A 22,812-nucleotide genomic window follows, 5' to 3' on the forward strand; every position below is an offset into this window, starting at 1 on the left:
TCCTCCATCTTTTTCCCAGAAATCACTGAAGCTTTTCTGTTTCCTGACAAACATTTCATCAGGTCCAGAGCAAACAGGACAGGGGCTGTGAGGGGACACGAGGTGACGGCCGGGGCCGGGGGCGGGCTCACTGATGGCCCTGTGATTGGCTGAGGGTGAGGCGGGGGCGGGGGCGGGCTCACTGACTGCACTGTGATTGGCTGGGGGGAAGGCGGGGCACTGTGTACATTCTGGGAAGTTGTGCAGCTGTGTGTTTGCTGCCAGTGATGTGAATGATGGTGATTGGCTGGGGCAGCCTGTGTGATCAGTGTGTTCTCAGCTCTGTGCTGTGTGTGATCTCTGTGCTGACTCTGCACATGCTGTGTCTTCTATCATCCCTTTGCAGTGAGGTGTTACTACCATGGTGGACAGCGTGTACAGGACACGGTCACTTGGCGTGGCAGCTGAAGGCCTCCCGGATCAGTACGCTGATGGCCGAGCCGCTCGGGTCTGGCACTACTACATAGGAGACAAGAGAAGCCGCACAGATGAGTATCGCACCTGGATCCTGTCCCTGCTCCACAAACAGGACTGCCGGACGGTGCTGGATGTCGCCTGTGGCACGGGGTGAGCAAACTGTGGGGACATTTATTATTATTATTATTATTGTTTATTTATAAAGCGCCCCTAATTCCAGAGCGCTATACAGGTGACAGGGGTAACAAACAAGAACATTACAAGATCAAAACACATTACATGAAGGCAGATGGCCGACTGATACATAGGGAGAGAGGAGCCTGCCCGCGAGGTATTACAAGCTATACATATACCTCACACAATACACGTACCTCATACATATACCTCACACAATACACGTACCTCATACATATACCTCACACAATACACGTACCTCATACATATACCTCACACAATACACGTACCTCATACATATACCTCACACAATACACGTACCTCATACATATACCTCACACAATACACGTACCTCATACATATACCTCACACAATACACGTACCTCATACATATACCTCACACAATACACGTACCTCATACATATACCTCACACAATACACGTACCTCATACATATACCTCACACAATACACGTACCTCATACATATACCTCACACAATACACGTACCTCATACATATACCTCACACAATCCTACACGTACCTCATACATATACCTCACACAATACACGTACCTCATACATATACCTCACACAATCCTACACGTACCTCATACATATACCTCACACAATCCTACACGTACCTCATACATATACCTCACACAATCCTACACGTACCTCATACATATACCTCACACAATCCTACACGTACCTCATACATATACCTCACACAATCCTACACGTACCTCATACATATACCTCACACAATCCTACACGTACCTCATACATATACCTCACACAATCCTACACGTACCTCATACATATACCTCACACAATCCTACACGTACCTCATACATATACCTCACACAATCCTACACGTACCTCATACATATACCTCACACAATCCTACACGTACCTCATACATATACCTCACACAATCCTACACGTACCTCATACATATACCTCACACAATCCTACACGTACCTCATACATATACCTCACACAATCCTACACGTACCTCATACATATACCTAGGGCTGGGCGATTAATCGAATTAATTCGATTAATTCGCCCAGAATTTGAGAATCGATTTGACTTTTTTGGAAAATCGAAAATCGATTTTCCAAAAAAAACATTGGATTTGGGCGCGCTGGCGGGCTGCTCGCATCCTCCAGCTACTGAAACAGCGTGAGGAGCGAGAGCGCCCAGCAGCGTCCTATGTCCCCGCCTCTGACCCACCCCCATAGCCGGACGTGTACGCACGCTTCCTCCCGGCCGCACATGGAGGTCCCCGGAGGAGGCTGCAGATACTGAAGCATCGGGTGATCGCTGCGGGTGCTGGAGCTGTACAGCAGCGACACTATCACCCGATGCTTCAGTATCTGCAGCCTCCTCCGGGGACCTCCATGTGCGGCCGGGAGGAAGCGCGCGTATATGTCTGGCTATGGGGGCGGGTCCGCTGCGGGGTGTAGTGCGGGCGGGAGGAGAGCGCAAGTGCCGGTGGTGTGCGCCCGCGCAGAGCGGGTACACCAGGTATGTTCCCTCCTGACCCGGTCTGCTCCATGCCCCTGCCGATCTGCCCTATTCTCCCCCCAGTGTGCCCCATGCTCCCCCCAGTGTGCCCCATGCATGTCCCCCAGTGTACCCCATGCCCTTCCCCCCTAGTCTGCCCCTTGCTCCCCCCAGTGTGCCCCATGCATGTCCCCCAGTGTACCCCATGCCTTTCCCCCCGATCTGCCCCATGCTCCCCCCAGTGTGCCCCATACTTGCCCCCCCCAGTGTACCCCATGCTCTCCAGCCCAGTGTACCCCATGCCCTTCCCCCCCAGTCTGCCCCATGCTCTTAGCTATGTCCCTGACCCTCATCTTTACCTGTACTACTACTACTGCACCCTCATCTATACCTGTACTACTACTACATCCCTCATCTTTACCTGTACTACTACTACTACACTCCTCATCTGTACCTGTACTACTACTACTACTACACCCCTCATCTTTACCTGTACTACTACTACACTCCTCATCTGTACCTGTACTACTACTACTACACCCCTCATCTTTACCTGTACTACTACACCCCTCATCTGTACCTGTACTACTACTACACCCCTCATCTGTACCTGTACTACTACTACACCAGGCTCATCTATACCTGTACTACTACTACACCCCTCATCTTTACCTGTACTACTACTACACTCCTCATCTGTACCTGTACTACTACTACTACACCCCTCATCTTTACCTGTACTACTACACCCCTCATCTGTACCTGTACTACTACTACACCCCTCATCTGTACCTGTACTACTACTACACCAGGCTCATCTATACCTGTACTACTACTACACCCCTCATCTTTACCTGTACTACTACTACACTCCTCATCTGTACCTGTACTACTACTACTACACCCCTCATCTGTACCTGTACTACTACTACACCCCTCATCTATACCTGTACTACTACTACACCCTCATCTATACCTGTACTACTACTACACCCCTCATCTATACCTGTACTACTACTACACCCCTCATCTATACCTGTACTACTACTACATCCCTCATCTATACCTGTACTACTACTACTACACCCCCATCTATACCTGTACTACTACTACTACACCCCTCATCTATACCTGTACTACTACACCCCTCATCTATACCTGTACTACTACACCCCTCATCTGTACCTGTACTACTACTACACCCCTCATCTGTACCTGTACTACTACTACTACACCCCTCATCTTTACCTGTACTACTACTACTACACCCCTCATCTTTACCTGTACTACTACTACTACTACACTCCTCATCTGTACCTGTACTACTACTACACCCCTCATCTTTACCTGTACTACTACTACACCCCTCATCTTTACCTGTACTACTACTACACCCCTCATCTTTACCTGTACTACTACTACTACACTCCTCATCTGTACCTGTACTACTACCACACCCCTCATCTGTACCTGTACTACTACACTCCTCATCTTTACCTGTACTACTACACTCCTCATCTTTACCTGTACTACTACACCCCTCATCTTTACCTGTACTACTACTACACCCCTCATCTTTACCTGTACTACTACACCCCTCATCTTTACCTGTACTACTACTACTACACTCCTCATCTGTACCTGTACTACTACCACACCCCTCATCTGTACCTGTACTAATACTACACCCCTCATCTGTACCTGTACTACTACACTCCTCATCTTTACCTGTACTACTACACTCCTCATCTGAACCTGTACTACTACTACACCCCTCATCTTTACCTGTACTACTACTACACCCCTCATCTTTACCTGTACTACTACTACACCCCTCATCTTTACCTGTACTACTACTACACCCCTCATCTTTACCTGTACTACTACTACACCCCTTATCTGTACCTGTACTACTACTACACCCCTCATCTTTACCTGTACTACTACTACACCCCTCATCTTTACCTGTACTACTACTACACCCCTCATCTTTACCTGTACTACTACTACACCCCTCATCTTTACCTGTACTACTACTACACCCCTTATCTGTACCTGTACTACTACTACACCCCTCATCTTTACCTGTACTACTACTACACCCCTCATCTTTACCTGTACTACTACTACACCCCTCATCTTTACCTGTACTACTACTACACCCCTCATCTTTACCTGTACTACTACTACACCCCTCATCTTTACCTGTACTACTACTACTGCACCCCTCATCTGTTCCTGTACTACTACTACTACTACACCCCTCATCTGTACCACTACTACACCCCTCATCTTTACCTGTACTGCTAATCCCCTCATCTGTACTACTACTAATACACTAGTACATAGGGCACATATTTGGGAAAACTACTTATATGGGGCACACAATGGGCTTGTCTACTACATAGGGGCACGGGAGGAGCACTGTTACACTGGGAAGCAATATGGTTGTTGTCTCAAACGTCTATAAAATAGTTTCTGATGCTGCAGGGAGAAAAAATGTCCTGTTTGTTTAGCAAAAAGAGAAAAAAATCGAGATTTAAATCGAGAATCCTCCAAAATTTTTTAAAAATCGAGATTTTATTTTTTGGCCATATCGCCCAGCCCTACATATACCTCACACAATCCTACACGTACCTCCAGTGGCGGATTATAATGTGGGCGGTTTGGGCGGCCGCCCGGGGCCCGAGGCTCCGGGGGGCCCATGGCGTGCCAACCACATTAGGATGTTACAGAGCAGCACATCACATCACCTGAGTAATGTTCTGCTGTGGCGCGCTGTGCCTGGAGTCCACCACGGTGCCGCCCCCTCTCTCCGATAGTCCGATTCCCTGCCTGGTTTGCTGAACTATGGGAACTCCCCCTCCGTCCCGGGCGGCACTTTGCTCTCTGACCCCTGCGTGCTTACGCTGCTCCAGGTGGGCGGGCCGCGGGATGCAGTTTAGAGGAAGGAGCTGGCGTCTGGCGATGCTGCATGTAGTTAGCTGAGCCTGAGCTGACGTGCAGTTCACCGCCTATACTGAAGAGGAGCAGCGAAGGGGGTGCCCAGCAGTGCCCGACACCGCCCAGCTCCTGCCCTGACCATGTAATCGGCGCCACCTCCCCTCCGCTACAGACCTCACTGATCTCCTCTACGCTGACGGCAGCAGCCTCCTCTCCCCCTGCGCGGATCGGCATCTCTCTCAGACAGATCCTCTAACAGGCCAGTGATGACGTCATCGGGCCTGCTGGAGGATCCGTGCGGCAGCTGACAGTCTGGAGAGCAGAGGAGAGAGGAAGACCGGGGCCAGGATTAGATGAGTATATTGGTTTGTTTTGTTTTCTTTTGTGTTCAGGCAATGCATGTCCCCTGTATTATCTGTGCTGTTACATAGGACTGCAGGTGACTACTACATTATCTGTACTCAGAGATATCACTGTGTTATCTGTGGTGTTACATAGGACTGCAGGGACATCTCCTACATTATATGTACTCAGGGAATTAAGTTGCTGGAAATGTGAGGAGCCTAAGATGTTTGTCTGGCAGGTTCTGATGAGACGAACTGTAGCTGGAAGAAATCATCACAGTGGTCCGGGCCAGAGGAAAAGGAAAGCGGCGCCTCAGATCAAAGAAGACGTCACCTGTAAGTTACATTTTTGTATTCAGTAGAACATTATCTGGTAGGGGTGCAACACTGCTCTATGCCGTAATACTCACACTGCTTCCTCCTAGTAACCCAAGTAACCCCCCTTTCCATCCCCACTTCATCCACCACTTAACCTGAGAGAAAAAGGGCTTTTTTACAGGTACACAGGCGTCGGTTGTTGATGGACAGGGGCCGGTTGGGTGGACAGCCCGGGCCCACGGTACATTTATTCCGCCACTGCGTACCTCATACATATACCTCACACAATACACGTACCTCATACAATCATGCCTTATGTTCGCAGCTATACCTACCTCTAATGTGACAGATTTTACTATATGTAATACAATATATGTCTCTATCATCTTGTATAGCAGGCATGTCAAACTCTGGCCCGCAGTGCCCATATATTTGGCCCGCTCCTAGAGCCGGCCCGCTGACATATTCATCGCAACAGATTACAATATAGCTGATCTTCCGGATCGCCCTTATTATAATCTGTTGCAATGTCCTATCTTCTAGGCCGCGGGCACTTTCAGACTGGCACAGGGAGTGAGTGGATAATGTCACCATGCTGCCTGTGCCAGGACACGACACAGCTGAGGGTCACACTCCACTTGACAAGCTATGAAGCAGGAGAGAAGGTACCCAGTGCAATGTGAGATGTGGCTGGGCTGAGAGTGAAAGTGTGAGGTAACCCTTGAGTGTCTAGAGTCTTCAGCAGTAGGTAGCCCTTACTGGCACCAGAGAATCAGATCAACCACATGGTCAGAGGGAGAGCAAAAAGTCCAGGTGGACAGAAGATGCTCTTTGTTGAGCTGGCCAGCATAACTAATGGAGGGTATGTTCACACTATAGAATTTCCGCAGAGACTTTAAGCAGATTCCACTGGCCTCAACTTGAGGTTCCGTCTGTTCTGTTGACTCAATGATATTTGCCAGTGGATCCTGCCATCCGCCCAAAGGATTGACATGTCGCAGGTTTTTTTTTTTTTTTTGGGGGGGGGGGGGTGTTTAGTGGGTTAGCTACTTTATTGGGCACTACTGTGTGGGACACTAATGTGGGGGGCTGGCTACTATGCGGTACACTTGTGGAGGGCTGGCTACTGTATGGGACATTGCTGTGGGGGGGGGGGGTGGCTACTGTATGGGACATTGCTGTGGAGGGCTGGCTACTGTATGGGACACTGCTGTGGAGGGCTGGCTACTGTATGGGACATTGCTGTGGAGGGCTGGCTACTGTATGGGACATTGCTGTGGGGGGCTGGCTACTGTATGGAAAACTATTGTAGGGGCTGGCTACTGTATGGGACATTGCTGTGGAGGGCTGGCTACTGTATGGGACATTTCTGTGGGGGGCTGGCTACTGTATGGAAAACTACTGTAGGGGCTGGCTACTGTATGGGACATTTCTGTGGGGGGCTGGCTACTGTATGGGACATTGCTGTGGGGGGCTGGCTACTGTATGGGACATTGCTGTGGAGGGCTGGCTACTGTATGGGACATTGCTGTGGAGGGCTGGCTACTGTATGGGACATTGCTGTGGGGGGCTGGCTACCGTATGGGACATTGCTGTGGGGGGCTGGCTACTGTATGGGTCATTGCTGTGGGGGGCTGGCTACTGTATGGGACATTGCTGTGGAGGGCTGGCTACTGTATGGGACATTGCTGTGGGGGGCTGGCTACTGTATGGGACATTTCTGTGGAGGGCTGGCTACTGTATGGAAAACTATTGTAGGGGCTGGCTACTGTATGGGACATTGCTGTGGAGGGCTGGCTACTGTATGGGACATTGCTGTGGGGGGCTGGCTACTGTATGGGACATTGCTGTGGAGGGCTGGCTACTGTATGGGACATTGCTGTGGAGGGCTGGCTACTGTATGGGACATTGCTGTGGGGGGCTGGCTACCGTATGGGACACTATTACCATGTGAGGCACTATTGTGGGGATTTACCATATCATTTTTTGTAGTGCAAACCGCTGGGTGACGCACACTGCTCTGCCCTATGAAAGGGCCAGAAATGCTGCCTGCATGCTTCAATAGATATCAAGGTTGGCCCGCGACTTTGTCCAAGTTTTCAATTTTGGCCCACTGTGTATTTGAGTTTGACACCCTTGCTCTATAGAGATGAGTAACGAAGCAAAGCAATTCATTATCTTTGAAATCTGCTTATCAGCCAGCTGCCTTCTAACTGACTGCTGCTCCATGCTGTTCCTCCCTGTCTGGCTTCTAACTGACTGCCACTCCATGCCGCTTCTCCCCGGCTGCCTTCTAACTGACTGCCACTCCATGTCAGGAAGGAGTGGATTGCAAAGATAAGGAAGTGATTAGTTATTATTGTAAATTTGCTTATCTCTAAACCTCTACTATCAGTAATATACTGCTCAATCACCCTGTTGATGTGATGTAGCTTTACTAGATAAGAGGTCAAATGGTTCAGTGTCTCCACTTGGGGGGGAGGAATCTTCTTTCTGAGTATCATATTAGCAGTTCCGTGTTGGCAAAGACTTCAGAAGAGAAGGATTTAGGGGCAGTGATTTCTGACACCTCACAATGAGTCACCAATGCAGCCAGGCAATAAGAAAAGCTAATAGTATGTTGGGCTGTATATATACAGTGAAACCTTCCGAGCAGACCACTTCTTTGAAAAAAACACCCCCCTTCCAGACCGATGTCCTATGGATAAAAATTAAGATGCCAGGAATTAGGGCTGTGGGCACCCAGCCTCTCTTGTATTGCTTACCAGGGCTTTTAGGGTCAGGGTTACGCCACCCAGGTGGCGTAAGTTTCCGATGCAGAAGCCTCCTGACAGTCTGGTGCTGCTGGCTCCTCTCCTACTTAGGCCGGATCTCCCCCCTCTCTGGCTGAGGGTGCTGCGGCGTCTGATGAGGTCTGTAATGTTCTAGTACGGTGAAAGGCTCAGCACGGCCCACATTTTTTCTGCCACTGAGCAGGCCATGAGTGTACGTCAACTGCGTATTACATGCCTCCGGGCGCCAAGCCTGTCATGTGTCCAGCTGGGGATCATTCTCCCTGAGCCCTCGCTTTCCCCTCCTTTGAGGTTCACACCCTCAGACTCTTCTGCCAACTTGCATTTAGAGTTGCTGTTATCTATTGCCCCCCTCGCTCACCTCGACAATTCCTTGACCACTTTTCACCTGGCTCACTTACTTCTTATCCACAGATGTTCCTACACTAAATCCTCACTATCCCCAATCTCATCCCTCACTTGCCCAAACATGGCCACCAAACTCTATTAAGGACCCCCTGAAAACAACCCTAGACTCTGTAGCTCCCCTTACTCTTTGCACACCCCACCACAGATGCTAGCAGCCCTGGCACATTCTGAGAACTTGCTTTATTTGGCAGTGCAAGCAGAACAATAAGATACGCTCGTGTAGCTGGAGACCAAACATACACTGGCAACTACAAGGTGTAATTCACCAGCTTAAATGCTACCAGAGCTCCCGCCCCGGCCCCTGATAGGAGCAAGGAGTCTGACAGCAGTGATGGAGACCAATAGTAGCCAGTGAGCCGCCCCTGATAGGAGCAAGGAGTCTGACAGCAGCATGGAGACCAATAGCAGCCAGGGAGCCGCCCCTGATAAGAGCAAGGAGTCTGACAGCAGCATGGAGACCAATAGCAGCCAGGGAGCCGCCCCTGATAGGAGCAAGGAGTCTGACAGCAGTGATGGAGACCAATAGTAGCCAGGGAGCCGCCGCTGATAGGAGCAAGGAGTCTGACAGCAGTGATGGAGACCAATAGCAGCCAGGGAGCCGCCCCTGATAGGAGCAAGGAGTCTGACAGCAGCATGGAGACCAATAGCAGCCAGGGAGCCGCCCCTGATATGAGCAAGGAGTCTGACAGCAGCATGGAGACCAATAGCAGCCAGGGAGCCGCCCCTGATAGGAGCAAGGAGTCTGACAGCAGCATGAGACACCAATAGCAGCCAGGGAGCCGCCCCTGATAGGAGCAAGGAGTCTGACAGCAGTGATGGAGACCAATAGTAGCCGGGGAGCCGCCCCTGATAGGAGCAAGGAGTCTGACAGCAGTGATGGAGACCAATAGCAGCCGGGGAGCCGCCCCTGATAGGAGCAAGGAGTCTGACAGCAGCATGAGACACAAATAGCAGCCAGGGAGCCGCCCCTGATAGGAGCAAGGAGTCTGACAGCAGCATGAGACACCAATAGCAGCCAGGGAGCCGCCCCTGATAGGAGCAAGGAGTCTGACAGCAGTGATGGAGACCAATAGCAGCCAGGGAGCCGCCCCTGATAGGAGCAAGGAGTCTGACAGCATGGAGACCAATAGCCGCCAGGGAGCCGCCCCTGATAGGAGCAAGTAGTCTGACAGCAGTGATGGAGACCAATAGCAGCCAGGGAGCCGCCCCTGATAGGAGCAAGGAGTCTGACAGCAGCATGGAGACCAATAGCAGCCAGGGAGCCGCCCCTGATAGGAGCAAGGAGTCTGACAGCATGGAGACCAATAGCAGCCAGGGAGCCGCCGCTGATAGGAGCAAGGAGTCTGACAGCAGCATGGAGACCAATAGCAGCCAGGGAGCCGCCCCTGATAGGAACAAGGAGTCTGACAGCAGTGATGGAGACCAATAGCAGCCAGGGAGCCGCCCCTGATAGGAGCAAGGAGTCTGACAGCAGTGATGGAGACGAATAACAGCCAGGGAGCTGCCCCTGATAGGAGCAAGGAGTCTGACAGCAGTGATGGAGACCAATAGCAGCCAGGGAGCCGCCCCTGATAGGAGCAAGGAGTCTGACAGCAGTGATGGAGACCAATAGCAGCCAGGGAGCCGCCCCTGATAGGAGCAAGGAGTCTGACAGCAGCATGAGACACCAATAGCAGCCAGGGAGCCGCCCCTGATAGGAGCAAGGAGTCTGACAGCAGTGATGGAGACCAATAGCAGCCAGGGAGCCGCCCCTGATAGGAGCAAGGAGTCTGACAGCAGCATGAGACACCAATAGCAGCCAGGGAGCCGCCCCTGATAGGAGCAAGGAGTCTGACAGCAGTGATGGAGACCAATAGCAGCCAGGGAGCCGCCCCTGATAGGAGCAAGGAGTCTGACAGCAGTGATGGAGACCAATAGCAGCCAGGGAGCCGCCGCTGATAGGAGCAAGGAGTCTGACAGCAGCATGAGACACCAATAGCAGCCAGGGAGCCGCCCCTGATAGGAGCAAGGAGTCTGACAGCAGTGATGGAGACCAATAGCAGCCAGGGAGCCGCCGCTGATAGGAGCAAGGAGTCTGACAGCATGGAGACCAATAGCAGCCAGGGAGCCGCCCCTGATAGGAGCAAGGAGTCTGACAGCAGCATGAGACACCAATAGCAGCCAGGGAGCCGCCCCTGATAGGAGCAAGGAGTCTGACAGCAGTGATGGAGACCAATAGCAGCCAGGGAGCCGCCCCTGATAGGAGCAAGGAGTCTGACAGCAGTGATGGAGACCAATAGCAGCCAGGGAGCCGCCCCTGATAGGAGCAAGGAGTCTGACAGCAGTGATGGAGACCAATAGCAGCCAAGGAACCGCCCCTGATAGGAGCAAGGAGTCTGACAGCAGTGATGGAGACCAATAGCAGCCAGGGAGCCGCCCCTGATAGGAGCAAGGAGTCTGACAGCAGCATGGAGACCAATAGCAGCCAGGGAGCCGCCCCTGATAGGAGCAAGTAGTCTGACAGCAGTGATGGAGACCAATAGCAGCCAGGGAGCCGCCCCTGATAGGAGCAAGGAGTCTGACAGCAGCATGAGACACCAATAGCAGCCAGGGAGCCGCCCCTGATAGGAGCAAGGAGTCTGACAGCAGTGATGGAGACCAATAGCAGCCAGGGAGCCGCCCCTGATAGGAGCAAGGAGTCTGACAGCAGCATGAGACACCAATAGCAGCCAGGGAGCCGCCCCTGATAGGAGCAAGGAGTCTGACAGCAGTGATGGAGACCAATAGTAGCCGGGGAGCCGCCCCTGATAGGAGCAAGGAGTCTGACAGCAGCTTGAGACACCAATAGCAGCCAGGGAGCCGCCCCTGATAGGAGCAAGGAGTCTGACAGCAGCATGAGACACCAATAGCAGCCAGGGAGCCCTCCCCTGTACTCAGACAGGAGCAAGCCTCAGGGGAATGCAACACCTGAAGGCTTAACCCCACGAGCACCAGAAAGGAGTCAGGAGAAGCATGAAGCCGGGTGTCGGCTCCCTGGCAGCAGAGCAAGAAGTGTGAACAGGTCAGAGAGAAATCGGGCGTCTGCTGATTCTTCCAGCCGAGTTCACACACACAGACTGAACTCTTAACACTCAGAACATATTACACTGCCCTCCACCTCCCTCATCTCTTCACTGTTCGATAACCCAAAACGCCTCTTTGACATCTTTAACAGTCACCTACCTCATCACATTAGGGGAAGGGGGATTGCTAAGAGAGGTATGTGCACCTGGGAGGGGGGGGGGGAGAGGGATTGCTAAGGGGGGCCAGGTTTTAGCTTACTTAAAGTGTCGCTGTCCTTTATAACTTTCAAAATCTAAATCAACAGTAGATGTTATTGTGAAATAAAACAAGTTTCCAATAAACATTCATCATTTTTTTGTTATCATGCTGTAAAACAAAGCTGAACTTACCAGAAATCCAGGTCCAGTCTCCTGAAGGCAGCTATATACCAACTATACTTACTGTATCCAGGTCCAGTCTCCTGAAGGCAGCTATTTATCAACTATACTTACTGTATCCAGGTCCAGTCTCCTGAAGGCAGCTATACATACCTGTATCCAGGTCCAGTCTCCTGAAGGCTGCTATATACCAACTGTACTTACTGTATCCAGGTCCAGTCTCCTGAAGGCAGCTATATACCAACTATACTTACTGTATCCAGGTCCAGTTTCCTGAAGGCTGCTATATAACAGCTATACTTACTGTATCCCGGTCCAGTTTCCTGAAGGCTGCTATATAACAGCTATACTTACTGTATCCAGGTCCAGTCTCCTGAAGACTGCTATACATACCTGTATCCAGGCCCAGTCTCCTGAAGAATGCTATATAACAGCTATCCATACTGTATCCAGGCCCAGTCTCCTGAAGGCAGCTATATACCAGCTATACTTACTGTATCCAGGCCCAGTCTCCTGAAGGCAGCTATATAACAGCTATACTTACTGTATCCAGGTCCAGTCTCCTGAAGGCAGCTATATAACAGCTATACTTACTGTGTCCAGGTCCAGTCTCCTGAATGCTGCTATATAACAGCTATACTTACTGTATCCAGGCCCAGTCTCCTGAAGGCAGCTATACATACCTGTATCCAGGCCCAGTCTCCTGAAAGCAGCTATATAACAGCTATACATACCTGTATCCAGGTCCAGTCTCCTGAAGACTGCTATAAAACGGCTATACTTACTGTATCCAGGTCCACTCTCCTGAAGACTGCTATAAAACAGCTATACTTACTGTATCCAGGTCCAGTCTCCTGAAGGCTGCTATATAACAGCTATACATACTGTATCCAGGCCCAGTCTCCTGAAGGCAGCTATACATACCTGTATCCAGGCCCAGTCTCCTGAAAGCAGCTATATAACAGCTATACTTACTGTATCCAGGTCCAGTCTCCTGAAGACTGCTATAAAACAGCTGTACTTACTGTATCCAGGTCCAGTCTCCTAAAGGCTGCTATATACCAGCTATACTTACTGTATCCAGGTCCAGTCTCCTGAAGGCAGCTATATACCAGCTATACTTACTGTATCCAGGTCCAGTCTCCTGAAGGCAGCTATATACCAGCTATACTTACTGTATCCAGGTCCAGTCTCCTGAAGGCAGCTATATACCAGCTATACTTACTGTATCCAGGTCCAGTCTCCTGAAGGCAGCTATATAACAGCTGTACTTACTGTATCCAGGTCCAGTCTCCTGAAGAATGCTATATAACAGCTATCCATACTGTATCCAGGCCCAGTCTCCTGAAGGCAGCTATATACCAGCTATACATACTGTATCCAGGCCCAGTCTCCTGAAGGCAGCTATATAACAGCTATACTTACTGTATCCAGGTCCAGTCTCCTGAAGGCTGCTATATAACAGCTGTACTTACTGTATCCAGGTCCAGTCTCCTGAAGGCAGCTATATAACAGCTATACTTACTGTATCCAGGTCCAGTCTCCTGAATGCTGCTATATAACAGCTGTACTTACTGTATCCAGGCCCAGTCTCCTGAAGGCAGCTATATAACAGCTATACTTACTGTATCCAGGCCCAGTCTCCTGAAGGCAGCTATATAACAGCTATACTTACTGTATCCAGGTCCAGTCTCCTGAAGGCAGCTATATAACAGCTATACTTACTGTATCCAGGTCCAGTCTCCTGAAGGCAGCTATATAACAGCTATACTTACTGTATCCAGGTCCAGTCTCCTGAAGGCTGCTATATAACAGCTGTACTTACTGTATCCAGGTCCAGTCTCCTGAATGCTGCTATATAACAGCTATACTTACTGTATCCAGGTCCAGTCTCCTGAAGGCAGCTATATAACAGCTATACATACTGTATACAGGTCCAGTCTCCTGAAGGCAGATTTTTTGACTTGTGCTGGTTGAAAAAACAGACTAAACACAGGAATTCCGGCCAGTACAGAGAGTCACGGCTCACTTTGTCTGTCAGTCACATGACTGCCTTCTCTATGAGAGCTCTCAGATGGCCAGGGATACACAGGACTTCCTGTTTTTAACTATTTCCTGTTTTTCGAGAAAAAAAGCCAGAAAACAGGAAGTACCCTGTTCTCCATAACTAAAAAAAATAATGAATGTAAATTGCAAACTTGCTTTATATCACATCTACTGCTCATTTAGATTTTAAAAGTTATAACGACAGGTACACTTTAAGTAAGGCATTGGTTAATGTCTGTTTACTGAAAGAAATATATTTTCGTATTAATTATATTCCGTGTATGTTAGGTAAATTGTTTACACATTGGTTCCATAGTGGCTTGCACTCCAGAGCTTATAGCGTAGTAAGTATAGCTATTAGTAGGAACACTCATTCCACCTCATATCTCAAGAGATAGACCCTGATGGATGCTTCTTGTTCCTAAAAGGCACCATAGCCACCCAAGGGGTCACTATAGGAGATATTTATGCCCCCAATGTAGACCAGTTAATGGTTGATAAATATAATACAAAAACTTTTGGTATATATTGTGAGGTTATCCTGATCCTGGAAGGCTATATTAACATTGTACTGGATCCTGCTCTGGATTCCTGCACCTCTCACTCAAATATTCCTAGCGGCCATTAGTAGGCTGCCGCCGTTCCCCCTCCGCCACGCCATAACTGTGCTCAGCCGCGATTGGCTGAGCACAGTTATGCTCAGCCAATCGCGGCTGATGACGCGGGGGGGCGGCGACAAATTTCAAGTGGCTTAAGACGACTACTACTCCCATCTTCCATCGAGAAGTTCATGAAAGAAACGGTCAGCGCCGAACGTATGAAAACCCTCACACATCCTGCCTCGGGTGTTGCTTGTTGATTCACAAACAGCGGGCGATCAAGGTGAGCAGTATCCATACATGGATAGAATTATCCATTGAGCTCTGCAGCAGTACGCTATGTGTGCGCCGGGCGCTGTGTTTTTTCTTTGACAGTATAACTTTGTAATGTGTGTTATTCTGTGAATAATTTTTTAGCATCGCACTACCCCTTTAAGGACAGAGACAATTATTATGAATATGACCTTTGTCACTTATCCGGCTGATTCTGAGATTGTTTTCTCGTGACATATGGTACTTTACATTTCTGGTAAATTGGAGTCGATATTTATAACGAATCTTTATGAAAAAAACTGAAACTTTTCCAAAATTGAAACTTTTCTGCTTATACAGAAAATGGTTATGCCACATAAATTATATATTAAATAGCATTAGCAACATGTCTACTTTATGTTGGCAGCTTTTATTAAACTATGTTTCATTTTTTTAATAGAAATCTTAAAACATTAGCAGCAATTTTCCAAATGTTCAGTAAAATTTCAAAATTAGATTTTTTTAGGGACTTGTTCAGGTTTAAAGTGTATTTGAGGGGCCTGTATGTTAGAAAGCCCCACAAAGCACCCCATTTCAGAAACTGCACCCCCCAAACTCTGCAAAAGCAGATCCAGAAAGTTTTTAACCCTTTAGGGGAGTCACAGAAATAAAAGCTAAGTGTGTAAGAAATTTGAAAATTGTAATTTTCTGTGCAGAGATTTTATTGTAATCCAATATTTTTCATAATTTTAAACCTATTACCAGAGAAATGCACCCCAATATTTATTGCCCCATTTCTGCAGTTTATAGAAATACCCCATATGTGGCCCTATTGCGCTATTTGACGCAACCACAAGCCTCAGATATAAGGGAGCGCCTAGTGAATTTCAACGCCTCCATTATATTTGGTCATTTTTTACTGTACCACTTCAGGTTGGCAGAGGCTCTGGGGTGTCAAAACCTAAAAAACACCCCTAAAGGGACTCCATTTAGGAAACTACACCCCTCGAGGAATGTAGCAAGGGGTGCAGTGAGCATCTGGACCCCACAGGTGCTTTACAGATTTTCAGAACAATGTGGCGTAAAAAAGGAAAAATTTTAGTTTTTACACTAAAACGTTGTTCTAGCCTTCAATTTTCATTTTTACAAGGGGATAAAATAATAAACAAAACACCAAACGTGTAGCACAGTTTCTCCCGAGTACAGAAATACCCCACATATGAACATAAAGTGCCAAGCGGGTGCAGGACGAGCCTCCAATGGGAAGGAGCGCCAATTGGCTTTTGGAAGCTGAATTTCACTGGAATGGATTTCAAGGGCCATGTCGCATTTACAGAGCGATCATGCTGCCAAAACACTGGGCACATCCCCCACAAGTGACCCCATTCTGGAAACTACACCCCTCAAGGAATCTAACAAGGGGTGCAGTGAGCAAATGGACCCCACTGGTGACGGACACAAATGTGGAACAATGTGACGTGAAAGGGAAAGTTTTCATTTTTTCACTTTCACGGCACCAGTCTGGTCCATATCCTCACTGAACCCCTTGTTAGATTCCTTGAGGGGTGCAGTTTCCAGAATGAGGTCACTTGTGGAGGGTTTTCACTGTCTTAGCAGCACGAGGGCTCTGTAAATGCGACCTGGCGTTCATCATCCATTCTGGCCAAATCCAGCCTCTCAAAATCCAAATGGCGCTCCTTCCCTTCGGAGGCTTGCCCTGCATCCACATGGCGCTTTATGTCCACATGTGGGGTATTTACGGACGCGGGGGAAATTGCTCTACACATTTTGTGTGTTTTTTTTCTCTTTTGACCCCTTGTGAAAATGAAAAATTCAAGGCTAGACCAACATTATAGTGTAAATAATGTAATATTTTATGTTCACGCCACATTGTTTCACATTTTTCCCGTCATCAGTGGGGTTCATATGCTCACTACACCCCTTGTTAAATTCCCTGAGGTGTGTAGTTTCCATAATGGGGTCACTTGTGGGGGGTTTCAACTGTCTTGGCAGCACAGAGGCCATTTCCACAAGGGGTTAAAAAAGAAAATGAATGCAAAACGTGTAGGGTAATTTCGAAAATAGGGTAATTTTCGAAAATTTCGAGTATGCAAATACCCCACATGTGGACATAATGTGCCATATGGGCACAGGGCAAGCCACCAAAGGGACAGAGCGCCATTTAGAGGCTGGAATGGAGGATGGAGGCCATGTCGCAATTGCAAAGCTCCTGTGCTGCCAGGACAGTAGAAAGCCCCCACAAGTGACCCCCTTATGGAAACTACACCCCATAAGCAATCTAACAAGGGGTGCAGTGAGCATATGGAGGCAATTGGTCACTGGCACATATGTAGAACATGTGCTGTGAAAATAAAAAATACCTTTTTTTTTTGTAATTGCAACATGCAAGCCTCTAATGGGAATGGCGGCCAAACCTATTTAGCTGTGGAAAAGGGACAATTTTAATTTACTTGGGGGTATTAGGCCAATTATTAGCTTATAAAGTTAAAAAGGACAGGATTCCATCAAATTCAACCTGTGTTGAACCAGAGGAAGGAGAAAAACCCTCGCAAGGCAGACGACAGTAGCCTCATCACTGGGAAAAAATTCTTTCCCGACTCCATAATGGCGATCAGCATAATCCCTGGATCAACGTGACCCCTGAAATAGGAATAAGGGACAGAATTTAGAAAATGTAGAACTCCGATGACGTGTGGTGCGCCTTGAAGTGATCCAGTATGCAGAGCCGGGGTGATCAGGACAGGTGTCACACTGGAAAATGTTCAGATATTAGGAAGAGCCCGGCACTCACCAAGTAGATTATGCTTCTTTATTGTAGTGTAGCAAACATATGGTACAAGGACGCGTTTCGGCCAAGCATGGCCTTCATCAGCTTAGGGCTTAGGGCTGATGAAGGCCATGCTTGGCCGAAACGCGTCCTTGTACAATATGTTTGCTACACTACAATAAAGAAGCATAATCTACTTGGTGAGGGCCGGGCTCTTCCTAATATCTGAACATTTTTCTCACCTCGAGCACCACCGCCACGGAAGTGCCGTCTTCTACATATTTCACACTGGAAAATGGCATCCTTCCTGATCCCCCTATTACGCCACACTTTGCACTTCTTCTGGGGTCTCCTGTTTTCCAGTGTGGGGGACGTCACCTGGAAAATGTTGCCCTGGGGCGATACGGGGTCCCTCATATCCAGAAGCGCTGGGTCCGCTCCATGGCTGCTAAATATTAGGGCTTTACTATGGCTTCTGATATTTTCGGATCGTCCCGCAAGCTACAGTAGCTCGGGTAGCGAGGGACCAGAAGAGGGGGTGCTGGTATAAAAGTTATCCCCGTACGGGTGGTAACCTTTATCCAGCAGTGGGAAGATCAGTTGCCAAACAATCTTCCCACTATCTCCGAGGATGGGGGGGGGGGCATCTAGGGGCTGGATTCGGGTGTCCCTTCCTTCATACACTCTAAGGGTATGTGCACACTGCGGAATGGCGAAGGATAACCCTTCACGCATTCCGCAGCTGGCAACCACCGGCAAACTGATGGAGGCGCGCGTCTCTGCTCGTGTCACACTCCATTCTATGCACGGGCGGATTCCACCCTTTGTCCTAAAAGTGAACACGTTCATTCTTTGGACAGACAACGGAATTCCCCCCGTGCATAGAATTGAGTCTATGACACGGGCAGAGACACACGCCTGCATCAGTCCGCCGGTGGGTGTTAGCTGCGGAATGCACAAAGGGTTATCCTTCGCCGTTCCGCAGTGTGCACGTACACTAAATCTGTAAGTGTACCCTGACCAGTGGCGCAGCTACCATAGAGGCAGGGTAGGCAGTTCCTATGGGGCCCGTGCAGGAGGGGGGCCAGGGGGAGAAAGTAAGAGCGGTGTAGTAGGAAAGAAAGGTGTGTATGTGTATATATATAATATATATATATATATATATATATATATATATATATATATATATATATATATATACATACATACATACATACGCAGCGCTTTGTGTTGTGCATAGGGGAGGGGGGCCCCTTAAAATTTTTTGCTATGGGGCCCGGTGAATCCTAGCTACGCCCCTGACCCTGAGGTACTCTCGCCCATCACAGCAATCGTGGGGGTTGCACCGGAGTTCTCTGGAGGACACTAATGGCGATTGGCGCTGTCTCGGACAGCACCAATCGCCATTGCGGAAAGCTGTTTTCAGCTGCTATCGGCTGATCTGAATTGATCAGCCGATAGCGGCGATCGTCGGCACGGAGGGGTTAATTACACCCCGTGCCGAAGAGCAGAGATGGACTGCTATACATTATAGCAGGCCATCATCCCTGATCGCTGTGTGTGTACACACAGCGATTGGGGAAACATCGGGCGTAAATGTACGTCCGTTTGCGTTAAAGTCCACCCTGCGGGGGGTGTACATTTACCCCCTATGTCGTTAAGGGGTTAAAATCGCTCTATTACCATGCTTATAGCGCTTTTATCCTTTGGTCTATGGGGCTGTGTGAGGTGTCATTTTTTGCCCCATGATTAGAGATGAGTGAACCTGGAGCATGCTGGAGTCCATCTGAACCCGATCGGGGGCTGCTGAAGTTGGATAAAGCCCTAACGTTGTCTGGAAAACATGGATACAGCCAATGACTATATCCATGTTTTCCACATAGCCTTAAGGCTTTATCCAACTTCAGCAGCCACCGTTAATCAAATGCCCAACGCTCGGGTTCGGATGGACTCCAGCATGCTCGAGGTTCGCTCATCTCTAGCCATGATTGTGCATATACAACGTTTTGATAGCTTTTTATTACAATTTTTCTGGATTTGATGTGACCAAAAATGTGCAATTTTGCACTTTGGAATTTTTTGCCGCTTACACCGTTTACCGTGCGAGATCAGAAAAGAAATAAAATAATAGTTTGCGCGATTACGCACGCGGCGATACCAAACATCTTTATTTTTTTTAAAAAAGAACTGAATAGAACTGAAAGAGTCCTCAAGCAAAAAACATACTATGACCAAAATATTTTAAATAAATTATATATAAAACTAGCAAAAGTAGTACAAAATAGTGTGTGTATATTTAGCAAAAGTAAAACAGTAAGGCCCCGTTCCCACTGAGCAAAACTAGCGGAATTTCGCGGAGGAATTGTCCGCCGCGGAATGCCGTTAGTCTCCCGCTCATAATGGGAGTCTATGGGAGGCGCGCGCTCCTGCCCTGTCCGCGCTGAAGAATGAACATGTTCATTCTTTAGCGCGGACAGAGCAGGAGCACGCACACCTCCCATAGACTCCCATTATGAGCTGGAGGCTAACGGCATTCTGCCGCGGAATTTCGCTAGTTTTGCTCAGTGGGAACGGGGCCTTAGGTCATCATAAAGTCCACATTAAAAGTCCATAAGGATAATAAAAGTCTATAATAAATCCATATGCAACAGCAAAAGATGCTCACGCAAAAGCTAATAGATGATGGCTTCCCAGTCTGGTGTGTATTCACACATAGGCCAAGTAGCAACCTGTAACCGGGGACTTATTCCCTGCAGTCAGACCCTGGCGGCTACAATTGGTCTCTCCCGGTGCAGACACAATGGAGTCTCTGAATAGCACAGCACATGCCATCAGCAGCAGATAGAAGCAGAGGTCTGTATGCCGAGGGGATGGGTTGTAGTTGATGATAGGTGTAGTAGTAGCTTCTGTCTTAAAGTGCTATGCACATTTCAGAAAGAACTTTTTCCCTCATCAGTAGCAAATTGATTAAACTTTGAGAGGAATTGACACTTTATAGAGGAGGTTTAGATCAGAAGGAAAGGAAAGAAGGAAACAAACCTGAACATTGGGAACTGGATCTCAGGATTGCATATAAAACATGAGCTGAATTCTGTAATATTAGTATGGAAATTTCCTGCAATGTAGTCCTAAGTAGTATTTAGACTTATCATTATCTTTCAAACATGAGAGACATAGAAACGTGAAAGAAAACAAAAGATATATCAAAGCATATATCACATATCCATAAAACACAAAATAATATAGAAGGCATTAAAAATGCATGTAAAGCACATCTATGTGAATAGGTGGCAAGAAAAAAAAAGTATGTATAAAAACGCATCAAAAATGCATCCATGTGAATAGGTGTAAAATAAAAAATAATAATAAATATTAAATAAAAAAATTAAATAATAATAAAAATCTTGTAGCGGTATGACAGTTGCCAGTAGTAATACAGTTGTGTGGGAGTGGGGGACATCGTGGTGCTGATATACAGCCAGACACACGATGTATCGAAATCCTACACAGAAATAGAATATGAAACTACACAAGCCAAAAATTTCTATTTCTGAATTGAGCCCATCTGGAGCTAAAGTTTGAAGCTCATAGATGGTGTCGGACTTACACTGTGACATTCTCTTAATATGATTACCACAAGAGATTGGCGAACCTCGAGCATGCTGCAGTTCATCCGATCCCGATCGTTCGGCATTTGATTAGCGGTGGCTGCTGAAGTTAGATAAAGCCCTAAGGTTGTCTGGAACACATGGATATAGTCATTGGCTATATCCATGTTTTCCACATAGCCTTAGGGCCTTATCCAATTTCAGCAGCCACCGCTAATCAAATGCCGAACTATCGCGTTCGGATGAACTCCATCATGCTCGAGGTTCGCTCATCTCTAATTACCACCCCTCCAGTTCTTCTTTACAGACAATAAGGGCCCTATTCCACCGCATAATCGTTAACGATCTCAAACGACCGCTATTGCGAAAGACCTGAAAATGTTCACTCATTTTCATGGAACGATAATCGTTAATTATGATCGTATTTGCGATAGTTTTTCTTCGCTATTTCTTCGCTATTGCGTTCGTATCTACTGTGAACGACCGAACGACGTCTTATTCAATGCGAACGTTTTACGAACGAGCAATGATAAAAATAGGTCCAGGTCGAACGATTCAAACGATTTAACGATTGTCTGAACGATAATCGTCCGGTGGAATAGGGCCTTAAGACAGAGAAGATGAGGCCTGATGGATCTTCATTATGACCTTTTTTGAAATGTGCGGATAGTGAGTGATTTTCAAAACCTGTTCTAATATTTCGGATATGTTCTGCGATTCGTATCTTAAGAGATCTACATGTCTTGCCCACATATTGCTTGTTACATGGGCAGGTAATCATGTAGATCATTGATACAAAAGGTATATCCATTGCTACTAGATGTAACTGTTTTAGTGCATTTGGTAAATTGTGTGATGCTACAATTACTGCACTTCCCGCATCTAAAAAAGCCTTTTAGAGAAAGCCATGTTGAGGATTTCTTAGATGTAGGTTGGATCAGTCTTTTTGTGGTTGTAGCCATTTTTAGGTTTACCTTTTATTCACACGTTGTAACAGTGCGGCTGTATTTGCGGCTGTAATTGTGCGGCGGTATTTTTGGTGGTTTGTGTGTATGCTTGGAAGTATAGGATATGCGGCTGCACAGTGCACACTATGTCTGAATCTACGGCCCTATCGTAAACGGACCCGTAAAAAATGAACAAGACCATTGTTTGCG

General features: G+C 47.8%; 1 protein-coding gene across 2 annotated transcripts in view; it reads left to right on the forward strand.

Annotated features, from left to right (window-relative positions):
• The first annotated feature begins 267 nt into the window (after positions 1-267).
• GNMT (glycine N-methyltransferase) overlaps positions 268-22,812 on the forward strand; it is a 92,353-nt gene continuing 69,808 nt past the window's right edge. Inside the window, exons 1-2 of one of the 2 annotated variants that reach the window (XM_069955226.1) lie at positions 532-606; positions 5,665-5,761. In XM_069955226.1, the coding sequence (XP_069811327.1) occupies positions 588-606; positions 5,665-5,761 (116 nt within the window). In that variant the 5' untranslated portion in view covers positions 532-587. Of the gene's footprint in view, positions 607-5,664; positions 5,762-22,812 lie in introns of both variants that reach the window. The other variant, XM_069955225.1, reaches the window with a different exon arrangement.

Source organism: Dendropsophus ebraccatus, chromosome 15 (assembly GCF_027789765.1).
Source record: "Dendropsophus ebraccatus isolate aDenEbr1 chromosome 15, aDenEbr1.pat, whole genome shotgun sequence".
Lineage (NCBI taxonomy): Eukaryota > Metazoa > Chordata > Amphibia > Anura > Hylidae > Dendropsophus > Dendropsophus ebraccatus.